The sequence below is a fragment of the Mesoplodon densirostris genome, chromosome 4 (assembly GCF_025265405.1).
Source record: "Mesoplodon densirostris isolate mMesDen1 chromosome 4, mMesDen1 primary haplotype, whole genome shotgun sequence".
NCBI classification, from domain to species: Eukaryota; Metazoa; Chordata; class Mammalia; order Artiodactyla; family Ziphiidae; genus Mesoplodon; species Mesoplodon densirostris.
Window position 1 is genome coordinate 40,060,690 of NC_082664.1, and position 20,166 is coordinate 40,080,855.

General features: G+C 36.1%; 1 protein-coding gene across 1 annotated transcript in view; it reads left to right on the plus strand.

Moving 5' to 3' along the window:
• KCNH5 (potassium voltage-gated channel subfamily H member 5) overlaps positions 1-20,166 on the plus strand; it is a 352,691-nt gene that overhangs the window by 38,357 nt on the left and 294,168 nt on the right. The window contains exons 3-4 of the mRNA XM_060098063.1: positions 10,303-10,409; positions 14,963-15,091. Coding sequence (XP_059954046.1) covers positions 10,303-10,409; positions 14,963-15,091 — 236 coding nt within the window. The remainder of the gene's footprint in view (positions 1-10,302; positions 10,410-14,962; positions 15,092-20,166) is intronic.

Here is a 20,166-nt window from a genome sequence, read left to right on the forward strand (position 1 = left end):
CTGTTTGTCAAAAGTACACATAACAACCTCTGCTTGTAACTGGTGCTGAAGTTTAAGGAGGGTGTCATGGGAACCTCCAATCTGTATTAGGTGGGTCAGAAGCACAGGCAACGACCTAGGCTTGTGACTGATTCCTGAAGTCTGGTGGAGGGTAGTCTTGTAGGACTGAACCCTCAATGTTTAACCAGTGGAATGTGATGCTATCTGCAGGTAGGTAGTGTCAGAATTGAGTTGAGTCATAGGACACCCAGCTGGTGTCCCTAGAATTGCTTGTTGTTGGTATAGGGAAACTCTCCACCACCCCCTACACACCCAGATTGGAATTGGTAACAGAACCTATGAAAACTATAGGGTAAAAATTATATTAGAATGTTAAGGAGGCTAAACTGTCAATAGAAATACATAGTTTAAGAGCCACTGGTGAGAACTTTTGCAAAGAGCAATATTTTTGCATAACTGTGAATTTATTAATTCATTCAATAAATATTTTTTGATCACCCTCTATGGGCCACAAACTATTCTAGGTGCCAAGTGATCAAAGGGACATCCTATATCAGAGGAACATTAATGTCATCAGCACTTCTTGAGTTGCTAAAACTGTATTGAACAAAGTAGAGGCAACAACCCCCAACCAAGTAGGACATGGTTTTTGAACATTTAAAAAAATGAAAATAAAGTTCTTTCATACTGTGTAAATCACACATACTTTGTTATGTTGGTACATTGTACCACTGCTATTTTGTTTGACTTATGTAAAATAGAATCTGGCATTTATATTATTTATAACAATTCTTTTAAAATATTCCATATCTGTGAGCTTAAAGAGACTATTACCAAAAAAGATCATAAAAAAGAAAAGGAAATTCTATATAAGGAACCAATTTAGAACCGAAAACTTTTCACAATATTTCAGTAAGGCCAGATGGGATGTTTTTTCCTTGAGTTAATTTTTCTTTAAAGCTCACACTTAACTAAGTACCAAAATCATGTTATTTTAGAACTGCAAGGGGTCTGAATTATTTTTTACTCCATATTCGTTATTTTTCCGAGGAAAAACTGAGTTAGAGTTAGGTTAAGGGATTTGCCCAGGGAAACAGTGATTTATTTATCTTTTTTCCTACCCATTTGTGCTGCGAAACATTATATGCATACACAAATATATATATTCTACATCTTCATGGAGGGTAGGGATTTCATATGGGGTCTAAACCTGACTATACATGGGAATCACTTAGAGAGGTTTTGCAAAACACAGATTCTCAGACCTCATCTTAAACCTATTGAATCAGAATCACCCCAGGTGGGTAGGTGGGGGCAGAAATCAGTACTTTTAACCAGCAGCTCTGATGATCCTGATGCTTAGCCAGCACTGAGAAATTATCTGTTCAAACATCCTCTTTCTTCACTTATCCTCTCCCAGCAATCCTCATTTTCTCTCTACTAAAGTCGTTCTCATATTCAGCCTTCACTTCCAGGCCTGAAATTGGTAGGTGGGAATGATGAAAAACTGTGGCCCCTCGTTGAGAAACTCTCTTTGGTAGCACGGATGTCTCTTGTGCCTTTTTATCTGCTGGGTGGATATTAGCTCTTGGCCTAGCACTGTCACTGAGGTGTGTGTTCTAAATTCTGGGAGGCCAAGGTTTGTATTGAGCATTTCTGCTCCCTTATGTCTGGGCAGGGTTTAGGTTAGGAAAAGGTTAATTTTATGGTAGACCTAACCTGTGGAACAGGTTCTATAGAGAATTCCAGGAAATGTAGGTGCTCCCATACCTATTTCCTGACCTCCCACCATCATCATGCCGGGCTTGTTTCAAGTTGCCATCTTCTACCTGAAGGTGCTCATGACTTTTCCTCCTTCGATTCCCTATAGTTCATCATTTGGCACCATCATATGGCCTTAAACTAGTTTTTCTTATCCCTGGGGTTTTCATCGCTATTGCTTTTGTTGTCATTTTGAGATGTATTGCTCTTCATATCTGGATATATTGTAAAGTCATGCTCACATCTCTTCTTGCTTCCCATGTATCTGCCCCTATACCCCAGCCTGTTTTCTTTGGCATGTGCAGTTTTTCCTATAAAAAGTTCATTAAAAAATGCTGGCATGTTGTAACTGTATATTCTCTCCCCTTAAAGCATTGCTTTCCCTCCTACCACCAGTGCCAGATTATACATGCCTTGAAGGTAAGGATTCCATCTTGTTCACTTTTGTATGCACTACAGGACACAGCTCAGTGTTTTGTGTCAGTATTGTTGAATTGGTTGGTTTGTTTTGCAATAAACCCTAACCTAGGTCTCACAGACGTCTGTATAACATGTTTTTTTTTTTTTTTTTTCTTTTCTTTTTTTGCGGTATGCGGGCCTCTCACTGTTGTGGCCTCCCCCGTTGCGGAGCACAGGCTCCGGATGCGCAGGCCCAGCGGCCATGGCTCACGGGCCCAGCCGCTCCGCGGCATATGGGATCCTCCCAGACCGGGGCACGAACCCGTATCCCCTGCATCGGCAGGCGGACTCTCAACCACTGCGCCACCAGGGAGGCCCAACATGTTTTTATTTATTGTATTTTATCCCAAGTGTTATGGTATTTGAGGTGGGTAAGAAAGCGGAGAGATTTGGATTATGTTACACTTTTTCACTGTGGGAAGATGTATGCAAATCTCCCCCCAGTTCTTCTTCACTTTTGTTAGATAGTATTTTCAAAATACCAGTATTCTTTTATTTTTTTAACATCTTTAGTGGAGTATAATTGCTTTACAATGTTGTGTTAGTTTCTGCTTTATAACAAAATAAATCAGCTATATGTATACATATATCCCCATATCCCCTCCCTCTTGAGTCTTCCTCCCACCCTCCCTATCCCACCCCTCTAGATGGTCACAAAGCACCGAGCTGATCTCCCTGTGATATGCGGCTGCTTCCCACTAGCTACCTGTTTTACATTTGGTAGTGTATATATGTCAATGCTACTCTCTCACTTCGTCGCAGCTTACCCTTCCCCCTCCCTGTGTCAAGTCCATTCTCTACGAATACCAATATTCTTTAAAAATTTTTTTCTTGAGGCATAGTTAATTTACAAGATTATATTAATTTCAGGTGTATAACAGTGATTCAAAATTTTTATAAATTATACTCCATTTAAAGTTATTGTAAAATATTGGCTATATTTCTTGTACTGTACAGTATATCCTTGTAGCTTATTTATAAATCGTAGTTTGTACCTCTTAATCCCCTACCCTTATCTTACCCCTCCCCTCTTCCCTCTCCCCACTGGTAATCACTAGTTAAACATAACAGTATTCTTAACACAATTATTACTTGATTGCACCAAATGCCCATTGTGTTCTGCTAATCTAAAACTTGCAAGCAATTGAATGCTCTCACAGAGCAATGAAGACTAGCATCTGATATATGAGCAAGTGTTTGAATCCTATCAGGTTTTCTTAAGGCATAGTTTATTTTAGTGCACGCCCCTTTCAAACTTCTACATTCTGTTTAAAAATTAAACTACACCCATTTTACTTTCATTGAAGCACTTTTTAGAAGAATGAAGACCTGGAAATAATAAAAACATCTGGTAGTATATTTATTAAAAAATATTATGGCAAAGCCCTAACTTCCTACATCATATGTTGGAAGAATAATGACACTGAAAGAAGCTAACAACGTATTACTAAGTAAAAAAATCAACCAACCAGCCAAATAAACAAAAAAGATTTCAAAACAATATCTGCATCATGATTCCAATTTTTTTTTACATATAGTTGTTTTCCATTTCCTGTATAAATCTATAAAAACCTTTGAATATGATACACAAGGAAACAGGGAGGAAAGAAACTTTTATACACATTTAGAAATACAGTGTTAAAGCTAATGTTATACAGTTTTGGAATCACTGAATTCCAGTTGAATATGGAGATAAATAATTTGATACTGAGGGTAGCCTTATAAACAAATCAAAGAATTTTACTGATTTTAATAATGACAAGTTTTAGACAAACATAACAGAATAAGAAACTACAAATCAGTGAGTATCACTTTGTGAGGAAAAAATATGAATACTTTATGTGCTGAAAAAGAGTCATCTTTGTATACAACTTGCACTAGATGGATTAACATTGATAGGATTAAAGTGGTAACTGCATAAAGATTACATGTCCTATTTTTAAAATATTCAAATGTGAGTTTTATGGAAAATGACAAATATTAATTTGTAATTTTACAATATCAAGAGGCTAAGATTATTTATACATTATATATTATTATACATTATTTATACATTTGTATATTTATTCTGTTTTCTTATCTTTTTCCTTCTTTGTCTTTCCCAGTCCTTCTCCCATTAGACCAGGTGCATAGAATCAAATTAAACATACTCCTCAGTTTGTCCCATTATTATCATTTGGATCTCTCTGGGCACAGTCTATTTATTTTAATTTCCTTTTATTTGTTTTATTTTGTTTTATCTTCTTTTCTTTTATTTATTTTCCCCTTCATTCCATTCCCCTTCATCTTCCATAGTTATTCATTTTAGTGTGTTCATTGTATGTCTTTCTAATCCATCTTCCATGTGTTTAATAAATACGTGTATTCTTGAAATGATGTTGCTTTGTGTGTGTTTGTTTTTAAGGCCTACATAATTCATACCGTGCAGTAAGATATACAGTTTCTTACTCTCTTCACTCACCTTTATGTTTTTGATATTTTTTAATGTTGCTATGTCATAATCTATTTCATCATGTCTGACTGTTTTATAGTGTTCCAGTGTCCTCACAGCCTTCATTTTCTTTATCCACTTTACTAGTCTTGAACTCCAACTTTTGACACTTTGTTACTCCAACAAGTTGGAGGTAAACATCCTCATACACAACTTCTTGTGTTCCCATGGGAGAAGTTGTCTGTCTCTATGCCCAGAAATAGGATTGCTGGATAGTAGAATATATGCAGAAATTGTAGATTAACTGCTGTCAGATTGCTGTCCAGAATGGCCCTCTGTTTGTACTCTCAGCAGCCATGAGCGAGGGTTTTCCTATATCCTTGCACTTTATAATAGTAGCTAAATTTCTATTTAAAAAAATCCGATGTGTGCCATGTACTGTCTCATTTTTATTTTAGCTAAAATTTCAAAAAATATTTTAATGAAATTTCTGGATTCCTAGGAAGTTCAAATATTCATTTTACTCTTCAATAATTTCATTTCCAAGCTTTTGGACTGTTGCTCTTTATTGAAGAACACAAAATGTATTGCGTGTTTGAAGGAAATTGTATGTAGATATTGGGGGAATGGCATTTAAAAACATCTGATCTTATCTCAGGACCCTTAGAAAGCCCTGACATTCGAGACATACTGTCATAGGTCAGGTAGAAACCACTTTAGCATTTTACCCTTGACTAACCTGAACCTTTTAAAAACCTGTTCTACTTCTTTTTAAATTTATTTTTCATTTATTTATTTTTGTTTTTTAAGATAAAGGGGTGAGAAGAGCAGTCAGATAGGTAGGGAAGATTGGAGTAGATAGATGCTTTCAAATACAGTTTTTTTTCTTTTTTGGAAGGCCCGTTAATAATTCTTAACCAAACTATCAAATTAGACGATGAAGCAGAGATGTTAAGAGCCACTTTATTGGATGTATTTTCACAGGTAGTTTTATTAACGCAGGGTTACCTCAGTCAACAAGAGAACATTACACATGATGGATGTCAGTCAGTCTGGTTCCATTTGGCTGAGGGCTCTGCTTCACAATGAGTGAAAGTGTTGAAACATTCAGTGTTGACTGAATGTTTGTGTGCTTATTAGTCCAGGAACATTGTTGACCATTAGCAGATTAAGATAGATTGGCAGCACTCATGATTAGATTATATATTTTTTCAGTTTGTGAGATTCCTTTCTCCTTTGGAAGTCTGTCAACATTATAGCCATACTTACTGTCAGGTGTTATAATGAGGCTGGTTTGTGAGATTTTGATGGCAAAACAAGGGATCCAAAAATAAGTAAATCTTGCTATAAACCAAACCACCTAGTCCTAGAAGTTTCCTAGGGTAGGATATACTGCCAAATGCTCAGGCAAGCTGGATATGGCCCAAGCCAGGCCTCAGGAAATCTACCTTACTCCCAAGATCAAGTCTTCCCACAAGTTAGTTGTGTGGCAAGGTAAGTGGCCAGATTATCCAGCAGCAGGCCCTGGGTGAATTTATGCCTCAATGTCATGGGCTCACGAAGAAAGAAGACACACAAAATGATGTGTGTATCCCTTTAAGACACAGGGACCCTGCCCATTAGCAGCCATGGCCCAACCCTTGCCCTAGAATTGTAGAGGAACAAAGGAGTAGGGTTGGGCTGGAGGGGCTTCTAACCCCACCCATAAGAAGCATTCCAGTAATAAGTCATTGTACAGTACATTATAATTTGCAACTTCATGTGCATTATCCTTTTAATCCTCACCCTCTGAGTTATATTAACATTACCATCATTTTACTGATGAGGGAACTAAGAAGTTATACGACTTGGCCATGAGCCTTACAGATTGTAAGTGGTCCTCTAAGTGCAGTGGTCCTCTGTTATATTGTGGCTGCTCCATATTATAGCAGGGATAGATTGCTTCTGTGCATCTAATTTTATTTTCCTTCCAATAAGAACAGTGCAGTTGTAGAAGTCATTTATTATTACTGAAGGGGAGCTTGGCTATCTAAGAGAGTAATTGGAAGTTCTGTAATTTTTTAGTATTCCCATTATATATTCCTGGAGGATATTCAATAAGAGACATAAAAAGTATTTAAGATTATTATATAGATATATAGTTTCTAAAGTCTGATGATTATCATTTCTAAATCTTGGTTTCCTTCAAATTCCATTAACCATTCAAAGACTGCATTGAGCTTCAGCCATCTGCCATCAGGCTGCAGGAAACCTCGGTAAAGAAATTCAACATTTACACATAAAAAATGCCGAGCAAGTAAGCAAATGTGCCATACACATAAAATATGCAGAAGCATTGATTTAGTCGTTTTGGTTTGGACACCTTTGGGTGGAAACACTTTCAAAGTTTGAATTAATCTCCAGAACACTTGCTTTGGAAGGTTGGATAATACATTTCAGACATTCTTTCAGGTCATTTTGAAATATCTTTTGTTATGTAACTGCTGCATTTTACCACTTCAAATATGTGTTCTGTCTCTGGAAATACGTAGTTTTAAAACTTAAAATAAAAATATGAGTGAAACTGCGTAAGAAATAAAACCTATTTTTGAAAAATTATTCAGAGTATAATAAGCTGGGATTTTTTTCTTAAAATGATCCTATTTTCTTAGGACAGTCTATTTTAGCATTGGGAGGGCTAAAGAATGGGTTATAGAATTTTCAGAGTTTATTTGAGAAATTGCTTGTTTTCACCTTCTCTTCAGCATTTTAGCTGAGTCAGACTTGTGTTGTATTTCTTCTTAAGTGTTATTATTACATCAATTTCTAAGACAGTTTCTTCTTTTTTAATTTGAGTTGTAACATTTTTAATCCTATTCGAGTTAATTTTTTTACCATTTTTATCCTAGTTGCTTGTTATATTATAGATGATTTCTTTTTTATATTTTTCTGTTGGCCAATTATGAATATTGTGTTTTGGTTTACTGAACTATTGACTCTGACATTTAGTAATAGGAGTAAATACTTTCTCTTTTCTTTAAGACCACAAACATTTATTTAGTTTAATTACCCTTATTATTATTATTTTTTGTATTTTTAATGTTTTCTCTTTATTAGTGTCTTTAGGTTAAAAATAACAGTCAATAAAAAAGTTTACTTGTCTGTAAAAAATATTAACAGTATTAAATAGTGTTTTATTTGTGGGGAGGAAAAGAGGGTGACTTTGTGCACTTAAACTGAGGAATTCTAATTTAATTATAATGCCCTCAGGAGATTTTCATAAAACTCGCATGAGCTGAAACTCAGGCTTTGACAGGAACAGTGGCTTTTCAATGCCCTCTGAAGCTTCATGTGTTAGTCTGGCTATAGGATTATGGAGTTAGAGTCTGTCATCCTATTCTGATATTCTCTTGTTTATTTTACTATTATAATGACAATTAAAAATTCCTTTTTTATAAAAGAGAAAAGTATTGTATTGAAAATGCAGATTGGACAACCTTTGGTTTGCCTCATCTACTTTCTTAGTTTTTAGAATTCTAGTTGCTTAGGTTAGTGTTACAATAAGATGGGTCATTACTCTGTAATTTTTTGGAATTTTTGAATTTTTATTTACTTATTTTTTAATACCGCAGGATACTCTGTAATTTTTAGTTGTGATATAGTTTCATGGTTGAATGCTGCTAGTTTTGCTGGCTCTTGCTAACAAACTATGCTTTTCATGTTGTAAACTTTCTAGATTGAGACATTCAGGAACAGATTTCCCATGAGGATAAAGAATCTTAACCTTCAGGGGCCTTTACTTGAGTGCATATCTTTCAAGCCTCTGTACCTAATTTTGTTTTATAATTTTGCATTCCTTTCCTTAAAGACGGCCCCTAAAATTGTATAAGCTTCAGGCCCCACCACACTTGGATTTACCTCTGGCTGATAAGCTAATTTATTGAAAACTCGAAGAAAAGCAATAACAAAGATATACTTGAGCCTTCAAAAACTTAGTCAAGTGCCACACATTTTTTCCTGGTGGAAGAAATGGTCTGGACAATTATAACAACTAGTAGAACTAGGTATCTGAAACCAGATGCACAACTGATGATTGGGAAAGCATCAGGAATAGGGTTTTATAAGCTTGTAGTGCTTGACTGAGTTCTGTTTTGTAAATTCTCAGACTATTGGTGAGTTTCTCTTAGAAAAAATAGATAATTTAAAATGTTAGGAAATGTTTGTGGTATGTGGACATTCACTCTTTAATCTATGTTTTGTATGTGCTGTAGTAATAGCATATGTCTCCTTCAGTTTCTCTTCTTTATTTTCCCTCCATTGGCTCTACTTGTACATATTTCAGAAAAATCCTCATAAATAGTGAGAATGCCAATGCAGTATATGTGTAATACAGAGTCTTCACATTTCATTGTAGTATGGGAGTGTAAAAAAGACCATGCAAGCTGAAACCATGTAATAGGATATTAATACTCAATTGAAAAATTATGATTGTTCTGTGACCGTTAACAGTGTTAAAGCATTAAAAAATCTCTTACTGTTGGTTATAAGTGCAGGGAAATGAAAATAATAGTCAAACTAATATTTATTTTGTACATTAGAGTATTTAGTGATCTATAACATTAGAAACATTGAAAGTGTTTCATTTCTTTGTAAAAAGCTATCACAAGTCATTTGAACAATTCTTACATTCTCGTAATATTAAATATGATATGAAGAGAGCATTTTTTTTTAAATCTCTTAGCAAACAGTCATACTCGTTTTAAGTTTGAATTCCACTTTCAGTATCGTGAATCACCTCCAAGGGCTCCTTTAATACGAAGATTTTTTTACTGGTATGACTTCCTCTGGAAAACCTTGGTCTTTCTTGTAACAGGCCCTTTCCTGATTTATGTTGATAAGTTTGTCCTCATTAGGTTCCTCTGCCTGCATATATAGAGCCTCTCAAATGACAGCAGTGTCAACATTCCTACTATTCTTATAGAAGAAATAACTTCATTTATGCTTAATCTGAATTTCACTTCCAGCATTATCACTTTACATGTCTTTGGTAGCCTTTAATCTTTGATGGTGAATTCCTGCTTTTGTTTATCCATTTTTGTAAAATGTCATATTAGTTTACCACTGAGAGACAAGGAGACAACACAACTACACACTTCTTTCTGTGCATGAACTGAGTAGTAGTAGATGCACAGTAATACTGACAGGCTTTAAAAGAAGTGGTGTGATTTGTCACTGATTGTAACGTGTACTTGCTATTTACTAGTGACTTGTAGACTGATGAGCTAGCAACAAAGTTTATACTTTATGCTATCATTCAGTTAGTATACTATGAAAACCAAAATTTGAACTGTGTTATTGGGAAACTGGTATTATTTAACTAAAGCATAGTAACTAAAATTGCTGCATATTGGACTTGTGTAAAGTGAAGACTGCTTCTCTCTCTCTTTCTCTCTCTCTGTATGTTCAAAATAACTTCTAAAGCTAGATTTTAGCAGGAAGTTTAGCAGTCATGGTTAAAACATGGTTTAAATATTTCAGTTCATTTTGTGGGAGCAACATTATATTTTGTAACTAAATCTGAATACGTAATTAAAAAAAGACAAATATATGATTTTATGTAGCATTTGAAAAGGAACACAAAACTGAAATGGATTGTTTGGTGTTTTTTCCAGTTTTATGTATGGAGAATTGACTGACAAGAAAACCATTGAGAAAGTCAGGCAGACTTTTGACAACTACGAGTCAAACTGCTTTGAAGTTCTTTTGTACAAGAAAAACAGTAGGTATCTATATTACCAATAAGGTGTGTCAACTCTTTATTAATATTACGTCTTGGTAAGTGGTAGTTAAGCTATAGTGTAGAGAGAATATAAAACTTTTATTGCTTTTCTTGGCAAGAGGTACTTGTAAAAATTAGATAGCAAAATTAATAAATAATACTTACAAAAAGCAACCTTTTGAGGACTGAAAGAAAAATATAATGCATTTTGAATGTGATTTTTTTTTTTTTTTTTTTTTTGCGGTATGCGGGCCTCTCACTGTTGTGGCCTCCCCCGTTGCAGAGCACAGGCTCCGGACGCGCAGGCTCAGCGGCCATGGCTCACGGGCCCAGCCGCTCCGCGGCATATGGGATCCTCCCAGACCGGGGCACGAACCCGTATCCCCTGCATCGGCAGGCGGACTCTCAACCACTTGCGCCACCAGGGAGGCCCTTGAATGTGATTTTTTTGTGTCAGGTGGCGAAATGTTCTGTGATTAATACTCATGGTAAAGATCCTATAATTGTGACAGCAACTAAAAATGACAGAGAAATTCATTCATTTCTTCTTACAGTTAAAGGGAAAGTTGATTGGTGTCAATGGGTATGTTTGATTACCTTTCTACACATATGTAGATGACGTGAGTATATGGTATCTACCTGAGGTGAATCTTTACCAGTATGGCTGTTTGCTAGACTCAGACTGTTTTTGTGCTAGACTTTTGAGTGGAAGTAGTCATTACTTTCAGGATGGGCCACTCACATCTGGTAACTTTGTATTGATTGTTGTTTGCTGTTCTCCATGATGGGATTTGTGGGTGGTCAATTGTCTGTTATATAATCACATAAGACCTCATGATATGGGTCTTAGGCAATTATGGGAGAGTCTGATGAGACTCTCCATTGGAGTTTGGAGGAAAAAACCAACCAAACAAAAAACCAACTAGTACACTCATCAACCAAGTCTCCTTTCTAATTTGTTTTCTTTGAATTGTCACTTACTTTGTTTCTTTTTTTGCTGCATTTCCAAACAGTTATTTTTTTAAAAAGAACAGTCACTGCATAAGATGAGTCAACTTATTTAGTGTTAATGTTAAATGATAGCAAAGCCAATTATTATCTTTAGTGGAAATTGATGGTTACTAAATTCTTCCCCAGTTCAGGAAGCATTCTAGCTTGAACAGGAAGCGCTTGTACTGTGTTTAGTGCTGGTTGGGTTTTGTGGAGCATAATTTATCCTCTCCATTGTACCTTAAACATTTGTTCTCTATGGAATATTTAGAATTACATTTAGGTTTCTCTTTTTATTAATAGACCATCATAGGGATAATAACAACCATAGACATTGCTTCACAGTGGTAGTGAAGTTCCATTACCAGTATCACCTGGTTATGGGAGCACCGGTCTTTCAGTGGTTTTATTTAAGGAACGTCCTATCATCTTATCTTTCATTTTAGAATCAAGGCTGAAAATGTATTTCTCTTTGACATCATAGCCAAATGTCCATTGGCTTACCAACTAGAAAACAATCCATTCTGAATGATCAGCCCTGTCTTCTACAAGAGAAAAGCCAGTCTCTAGGTGCTTTCTGGTTTTTTTTTTTCACTAGGTCCAAATACATACTGATAAGCTGTAGTAGACCCATATGCCAAAACACCCTTTAATTTTTTTTTTTTTTTTTTTTTTTTTTTGCTGTACCATGAGTCTTGTGGGATCTTAGTTCCCCAACCAGGGATCAATCCTGTGCCCCCTGCCTTGGAAGTGCAGAGTCCTAACCACTTGTCCACCAGGGAATGCCCCCTGTCATTTTCATATAGGGTTGTTATCCCTCGAATGACTTCAGTATGTACCTTGAGTTTAGCAAGTAATTTAAGAATATTCCGTATTACTAGGGTCATTTAACCCTGGGATTTAAACAGAATAAATGAATCTTCTTCTGATTTTAAAGCTTCAAAGCCAAGTCCATAGTTTCTGATTTTCTCAAAAATACCTTTGTGGAAATTTTGTTTTGTTTAGATCCTTTAAATCATGTTAACAATAGCTTTAATATTACATTTCCAAAAGTTTCCTTCCAAGGTGGTTTGGATAGTTTGATTTATTTTAATAGCTTGTAATAATTGTCTGACCTTTGTTCAGGCCTGTCTGGTTCTTTTCAGATCTATACAGTATCTATAAACATGTAGCTGTCTGCTTAGAGCCAGTAGGAGTTATGGCCCATAGCACTATAGATTAAAACTCCTGTCCCTTCTGGAAAGTATCTGCATTGAGTTTTTTTTCTTTAATATGAAGAATAGATATTATCCATGCATTATAAGGCAGTTCTACTATACTTAAAAGCAGCTTTAAAAAATCTTGTAAATAGCTAAAGACTTTTGAACAACAACTGAAAAAAGTGTGTTCTTATGACGTTTTTTAATGTTAGAAAAATTCACATGCCTGTAGAGAACTGTTTTGGGAATGCCTGAATGCCAAGTCCTCCCAACACTTCCATTAAATAATTAGCTAAACACCATTTGCAGACAGGGAGATTGAGGTATCTGATTTAATATGTGTCACGATCGACATTTCAGTTTGCAGCCTCTATTCTTTAGGTCCATTGCTCTGATTAACAGTGGGCTGCTTCTACTGTTGAGAAAGAAGCAGTGGCTCTGGGATGATGACTGAAAATGGATCTTTCTGTTTACACAAAGGCAGAACTGTGATATCTAGGGCAACTCCAAATAATCAATGCCAGGGCACTGCCTCGAGTTTCCAGCAGCTACAGGCCTCTCTACCTAACTCTCCCAGACTTCCCGTCTCCTTGAACCCCAAATCCAGAATATGGATATTTCACCAACCACTCAGCAAAAACTCAGCCTACTTGGAGAAGTCGGAGCCTGTGACTAAACCTGAAAATAGTATACCGTGATATCTGAAAACAATTTTAAAAACAGCTCTGACTAAATCCCAAAATTTGAAAAGTTGCTGTTTTCATAGGAAGGTATGAACTGTAACATCATCTCTTTCTGTTCAGATTTCTAGCAGACCTTGGAAAACGACTTGTTTTTAATACCCCTTTCTCTCTGTTTATAACCTTGCTGCCTCAAGCTCACTGTGTTGGAACAGCCATAGGCCATGTATCTGCTAGCGTCTGGGCCTGGTGATTTGTCAAACTCTGTACATCACTCACAGTTCCTGGACACACTATAAAATAAGAAGCAGAAAACAAAGAACAAGCCTTTCTGGGAGATGGTGTGATTGTTTTTGAGGTCCCTGTCTCATCCTGTAATCATTTTGGAAAAGGCCCTGTCCTCTGTAGGCCCCCTGGGGTTGCAAAGGACCTGGTTGTCAGAACTGAATATTTATAGAAATCTCCTCTCTCGAATTCCCTGACTTCTAGCACCCAGTAGTTAAGTCACCCATTCTTGGGTAAATGGCAAATTCCCCTTTGTGGTGATATCGTTACCTGACAATTTTTGGCCACAGGTGTGGAGGTGCTTCTTATTGGTTTTCATTGGAAGTCACTAACAGGCTATCAACTCTCACCTAGAGATTATTAACAGCTGCACATTTCACTCCCCAAATCCCAAACTGACAGAAGACTTTATGTCTTTAAGAATGAATATTTGGAGAGGCTTTACTGCCTGTGGCTTGGAAAGACTATCATGGAAAATGTGTCTTTTTGATTCTGATGGAACATTCCCTCAGTGTTTTATCATTTAATGGGTAATTACTCCTTTGAAGGCATTTCTTGTGTCTTCAGATATTTATTATTTGACCCATTGCCAGTTTCTAATTTGTTCAAATCCTAAGCCTTGAATGCTTTGAAACTCTGTGTCCTCTGGAGTCTGTAGGAGCCACTGTTTGAAGAACATGGTGACAGAGACCAGCCTCATACTTGGAGCGAGGGAGGTTGGAAGCAGTGTCTCATGAAGATGCCTGAGACTTTCAAGGCCTGGGGACATTTTTTTTTTTTTCTTTAACACTGCCTTAAACGCTTCAGGTATAGCTCTGTGTACATCAGGCTTCTACTGTTGCTGACATCATATCTCTATGATGTGGGGATGTGGTCAGAGCCACAGAGTTATAAGTCTGTCTGACTGATGAGAGAGTCTTGAGATAGAAGCAACATTCCAAAAGTTTCTCAAAGAGGAATACTTATCAGAGCATCAGGTATTGATGTTGAAGTCGACTGGAAAAACTTCTCAAAGTGACAAGGAGGAATGCTCACACTTGGTGAGACTATGGAAAGGAGGTGGTGAGAGCAGCAGTGGTGTAGGGACCCAGATCTAAAGGTGATGCTGGCATTGCTTAAATAGCAAGACTGCCTTTATTCCACTGCATTGTGAAATGACACCCCATGCTTTACTTTCAAATTTTGATCTTTTGGGTTGAAAAATATGTTCATTAATTTTTGAGCAACTGGTAGTTGATATAAAATGAAAGGTGTTTTGATTCTTTTCAGCAATTAAAATACTATTGTTTTGGTGCTGATTCCTGGCATAGAAGTTGGCAGCTGAAGGAGGAAGGAAAGCAGGAGATGATATCATCGTGGTGGTTATGTCACGCTCTGTTGTCCTTTCTCTCTTTTACAGGAACCCCTGTTTGGTTTTATATGCAAATTGCACCAATAAGAAATGAACATGAAAAGGTGGTTTTGTTCCTATGCACTTTCAAGGACATTACATTGTTCAAACAGCCAATAGAGGATGATTCAACAAAAGGTAATTTTCAAAAGAATCACCATACTTAAGGATTAGCCTGTCATTTAAATATATTATTATTATTATTTTAACAGCATCCATTGGTTGAACTTGAAAACAAAATTTTACTGTGTGGCCGTTCTTTTGCTTTATTCATTCTAGTAATTGTCCAGAATCATTTTATTCAATCATATTGTTTGAATGGAAGTAGAACATTGAAATATTCATCGGTTAACTTAAATTATAAGTTAAATTATAAGAGGAATTGAGATGAGATATAAGGAAGAGATTTCATAGAGCATTATTAATTTTGAATCAATATAATGGGAGTTTCAACACCTTCTATCATACTTAGCTTTAGAAGCAAAGCTTGTGGGATTGTTTGGGTGATGTCCTATTAGAACACAGTTGATTAGTTGATTGAATTTTGTTACATTGATTAGAGCTTGATTAGTTGACTTTTCCAGGTTACTTTTCTCCCTTTATTTATTTGGTTTCTGTAGATTCTCTTGGGTAGATGTTGTTTAATTATGTAAAGAACAATTTTGTCATTCAGAAAGCGGCTGGCAAAATGCAAACATTCTGATTGGAGTCTTATTGACTATAATATTCAGAGAGACTGCTATAGAAAACATTAGTCAGTGGCATGTGCTTTTACCCCCTTTTATATGTAATTTACTCTCATTTTGTTCTCTCCAATTATGTTTAAATTAGAAACTGGTGTCATATAAATGCAGAATTTCAAATACCCTCAGAAGATTTTATGAAATGTTATTTTTAATAATATCTTAGGAGATTGAAAATGAATGTTTTCTTTATATTTAGCAAACATTGCCTTTTCTTACCTCTTTAAAAAAACTGGCACAGAAGTTTTAATCTTTTCAACTGTAATCATAGTCATAGAAAAATTGCATTAGGTTTATTCCCTGCATATGAATTCATATGTATATTATATAAGTGTGTGTGTGTATATACATATGCTTAGTTTCTGGTTAGCAACAAATTGCAAGAGGAAAATTTTATGATGTGCAGAGCATTTAAAGTATGAGAGAAATTCATTTGTGACTATTTCTGAAAATGTGTGTGTTAAATAATCTCCTGGAAGATAGAATATTCACTTTTCGACATGTACTACCTGTTTCTCTGCCTTTACTCTTAGAGCCAGTGTCTAGGAAGTTTAGGATAAATTTAAATACTATTTTTAAATAGAATAGTCTTTTAATCGTGTTTAGGTTTAATGCTCCTTCATTTTAAAATTCAAGGTGCTCCATCCAATAGCAGTAGAATACATATTCTTCTCAAACTTACATGGAACATTCACTAGATAGATCATATTCCGGCCATAAAACATACTTTGACAAATTTAAAAGGATAGAAATCTTGCAAGGTATGTTCTTAGATCACAATGGAGTTAAACTAGAAATCAATGAGAGAAAGCAACTAGAAACCCCCCAAATATTTGGAAATTAACACATTTCTAAATAGCCCATGGGTTAAAGAAGAAGCCTTAAGATAAATTAGAAAAGTATCTTGAACTAAATGAAAATTAAAATATAACATATCAAATTTCTGAGATGCAGCAAAAGCAGTGCTTAGAGGAAAATGTATGTCATTAAATGCATATATTTGAATGAAGAAAGTTATAAAATTAATAACCTAAGCTTCCACCTTAGAAAACTAGACAAAGAAGAGCAATTTAAGCCAAAGCAAGCTGAAGACAAGAAGTAATAAACTTTAGAGTAGAAATCAATGAAATAGAAAACAGAAAAAACATTCAAGAGAATCACTGTAACTCAAAGCTGACTCTTAGAAAAGAATATTAAAGTTAACAAACCTCTAGCCAGGCTAACCAAGAAAAATGGAGAAGACACGAATTACCAATACAAAGAATTAAAGAAGGGCCATTACAACATATTTCGTGGGCATAAAAGCATGTAAAGAAATACTTTGAACTACTTGATAGCCACTGAATTGATAACTTAGTTAAAGTGGGCCAATTCCTTGAAAGACACAAACTACCAGAACACACACTAGGAGAAACAGGTAACCTGAATTGTCCTATATCTATTAAATAAGTTAATAATTAATAAACTTTCCAAATAAGAAGTGCAGATGGTTTCATTGGTGAATTCACAGTCTCTTCCAGAAAATAGTAGTACAGAGAACTCTCCTAACTCATTTTATGAGGCAGCTGTACCATCATACCAAAACCAGAAGACATTACAAACCAACATTTCTCATGAATGTAGATGTAAAAATCCTCAACAAGAGTAGATTGCAATGACATATTAAAAGAATTACACATAATGACCAACTGGGATTTCTTCCACATATGCAAAGCTGGTTCAAAATTCAAAAAACAATCACTCTAATTCATTGTACCAACAGCAGGTTAAAGAAGAAAATTCATTTGATCATATCAGTTGGCATAGAAAAAGCATTTCACAATACCCAACACCTGTTCATGATAAAACTCTCAGCAAAGTAGGAATAGAGGGGAACTTCCTCAACTTGATGAGACACATCTATGGAAAACCTGCAGCTAATAGCTGACTGTATCTTTTTTTTTTTTTTCTTTTTGCGGTATGCGGGCCTCTCACTGTTGTGGCCTCTCCCATTGCGGAGCACAGGCTCTGGATGCGCAGGCCCAGCGGCCATGGCTCACGGGCCCAGCCGCTCCGCGGCATATGGGATCCTCCCAGACCGGGGCACGAACCCGTATCCCCTGCATCGGCAGGCGGACTCTCAACCACTGTGCCACCAGGGAGGCCCTAGCTGACTGTATCTTAAAGTGCTATATATATTTTTAAAAATTTTTATTTCTTATTGGAGTAGAGTTGATTAACAATGTTGTGTTAGTTTCAGGTGTACAGCAAAGTGACTCAGTTATACATATATACATGTATCTATTCTTTTTAAAATTATTTTCCTATTTAGGTTATTACAGAGTATTGAGCAGAGTTTCCTGTGCTATACAGTAGGTCCTTGCCTGTTATCTATTTTAAATATAGCAGTGTGTACATATCAATCCCAAATTCCCAATCTGTCCCTCCTCCCCACCCTTCCCCCCTGGTAACCATAAGTTCGTTCTCTAAGTCTGTGAGTCTGTTTCTGTTTTGTAAATAAGTTCATTTGTATCATTTTTTTTAGATTCTGCATATAAGCAATATCATATAATATTTGTCTTTCTCTGTTTGACTTACTTCACTTAGTATGATAATCTCCAGGTCCATCCATGTTGCTGCAAATGGCATTATTTCAATATTTTTAATGGCTGAGTAATATTCCATTGTATATATATATATCACATCTTCTTTTTTTTTTTTTTTTTCTTTCTTTTTGCGGTATGTGGGCCTCTCACTGTTGTGGCCTCTCCCGTTGCGGAGCACAGGCTCCGGACGCGCAGGCCCAGCGGCCATGGCTCACGGGCCCAGTCGCTCCGCGGCATATGGGATCCTCCCAGACCGGGGCACGAACCCGTATCCCCTGCATCGGCAGGCGGACTCTCAACCACTTGCGCCACCAGGGAGGCCCTATCACATCTTCTATATCCATTCATCTGTCGATGGACATTTAGGTTGCTTCCATGTCTTGGCTATTGTAAACAGTACTGCAATGAACATTGAGGTGCATGTAACCTTTCAAATCACGTTTTTCTCTGGATATATGCCCAGGAGTGGGATTGCTCTCTAGCATTTATTATTTGTAGTTTATATATATGTCAATCCCAATCTCCCAGTTCGTCCCACCCCTCTTCCCCCCTTGGTAACCATAAGTTTGTTCTTTACATCTGTGACTGTATTTCTGCTTTGCTGATAAGTTCATCTGTACCATTTTTCTAGAATCCACATATAAGTGATATTATTCGATATTTGTTTTTCTTTCTGACTTACTTCACTCTGTATGACAATCTCTAGGTCCATCCACCTCTCTGCAAATGGCACTGTTTCATTCTTTTTTATGGCTGAGTAATATTCTATTGTATATATGTACCAGATCTTCTTTATCCATTCCTCTGTCTGTGGACATTTACATTGTTTCCATGTCCTGGCTATTGTAAACAGTGTTGTAATGAACATCGGGATGCATGCATCTTTTTTGAATTATGGTTTTCTCTGGATATATGCCTAGGAGTGGGATTGCTGGGTCATAGGGTAGCTCTATTTTTAGTTTTTAAGGAACTTCCATACTGTTCTCCACAGTGGCTGTACCAATTTACATTCCCACCAACAGTGTAGGAGGGTTCCCTTGTAGACTTTTTGATGATGACCATTCTGACTGGTGTGAGGTGATATCTCATTGTGGTTTTGATTTGCATTTCTTTAATAATTAACGATGTTGAGCATCTTTCCATGTGCCTCTTGGCCATCTGTGTGTCTTTGGAGAAATGTTTATGTAGGTCTTCTGCATATTTTTTGATCGGATTGTTTGGTTTTTTGATATTGAGCTACATGAGTTGTTTGTAAATTTTGCTAAAGAGCTATATTTTAAAATAAAATATAAATGATTGGCATATGACTTGTGACCTAACATATTCTTCAAATGAATTTCTCCTGCCATCACACGTGAATGATAGTCAGACTGAGTAAAAAACTTTTATGTCATAGACTTTTCCCTCAAAAATATTTACACTTTTATTTACATTTATATTTGATGATTATTGTTTTTTCTCATTTACTTTAAGTGATTTTATGGCACAGCTAAAATTGGCCAAGAAAAGTATAGTACTTTCTCACAGTTCTGACCTGCTGAACGTTAATGATGGTGTCTATTTATGGAAACTGAAAGTTGGCAGCATTTTACAATGAGGCTGGGGAAAGGGTGCTAATACTGAAGGGCTGACCTTTATTTCTCAAGTTAGTACCACTCCATTTATCTGCCTCTACCTCCATCTCTCTGCCTCCTCACGTCCACTCATTGAGCTCCTTTTCTTTTAAATGCATAATTTTATTCTTACAAAAATGAACTCCATTCAAATAAACTCCAGACAACTCAGACCACTTGATTTTTGAGCTATGTGTTCAATAGAGATGTAAATTAGAATTTTTAGGGAAAATCAAACCCCATTGTGAAAAGCATTAGAGTAAAATATCTCT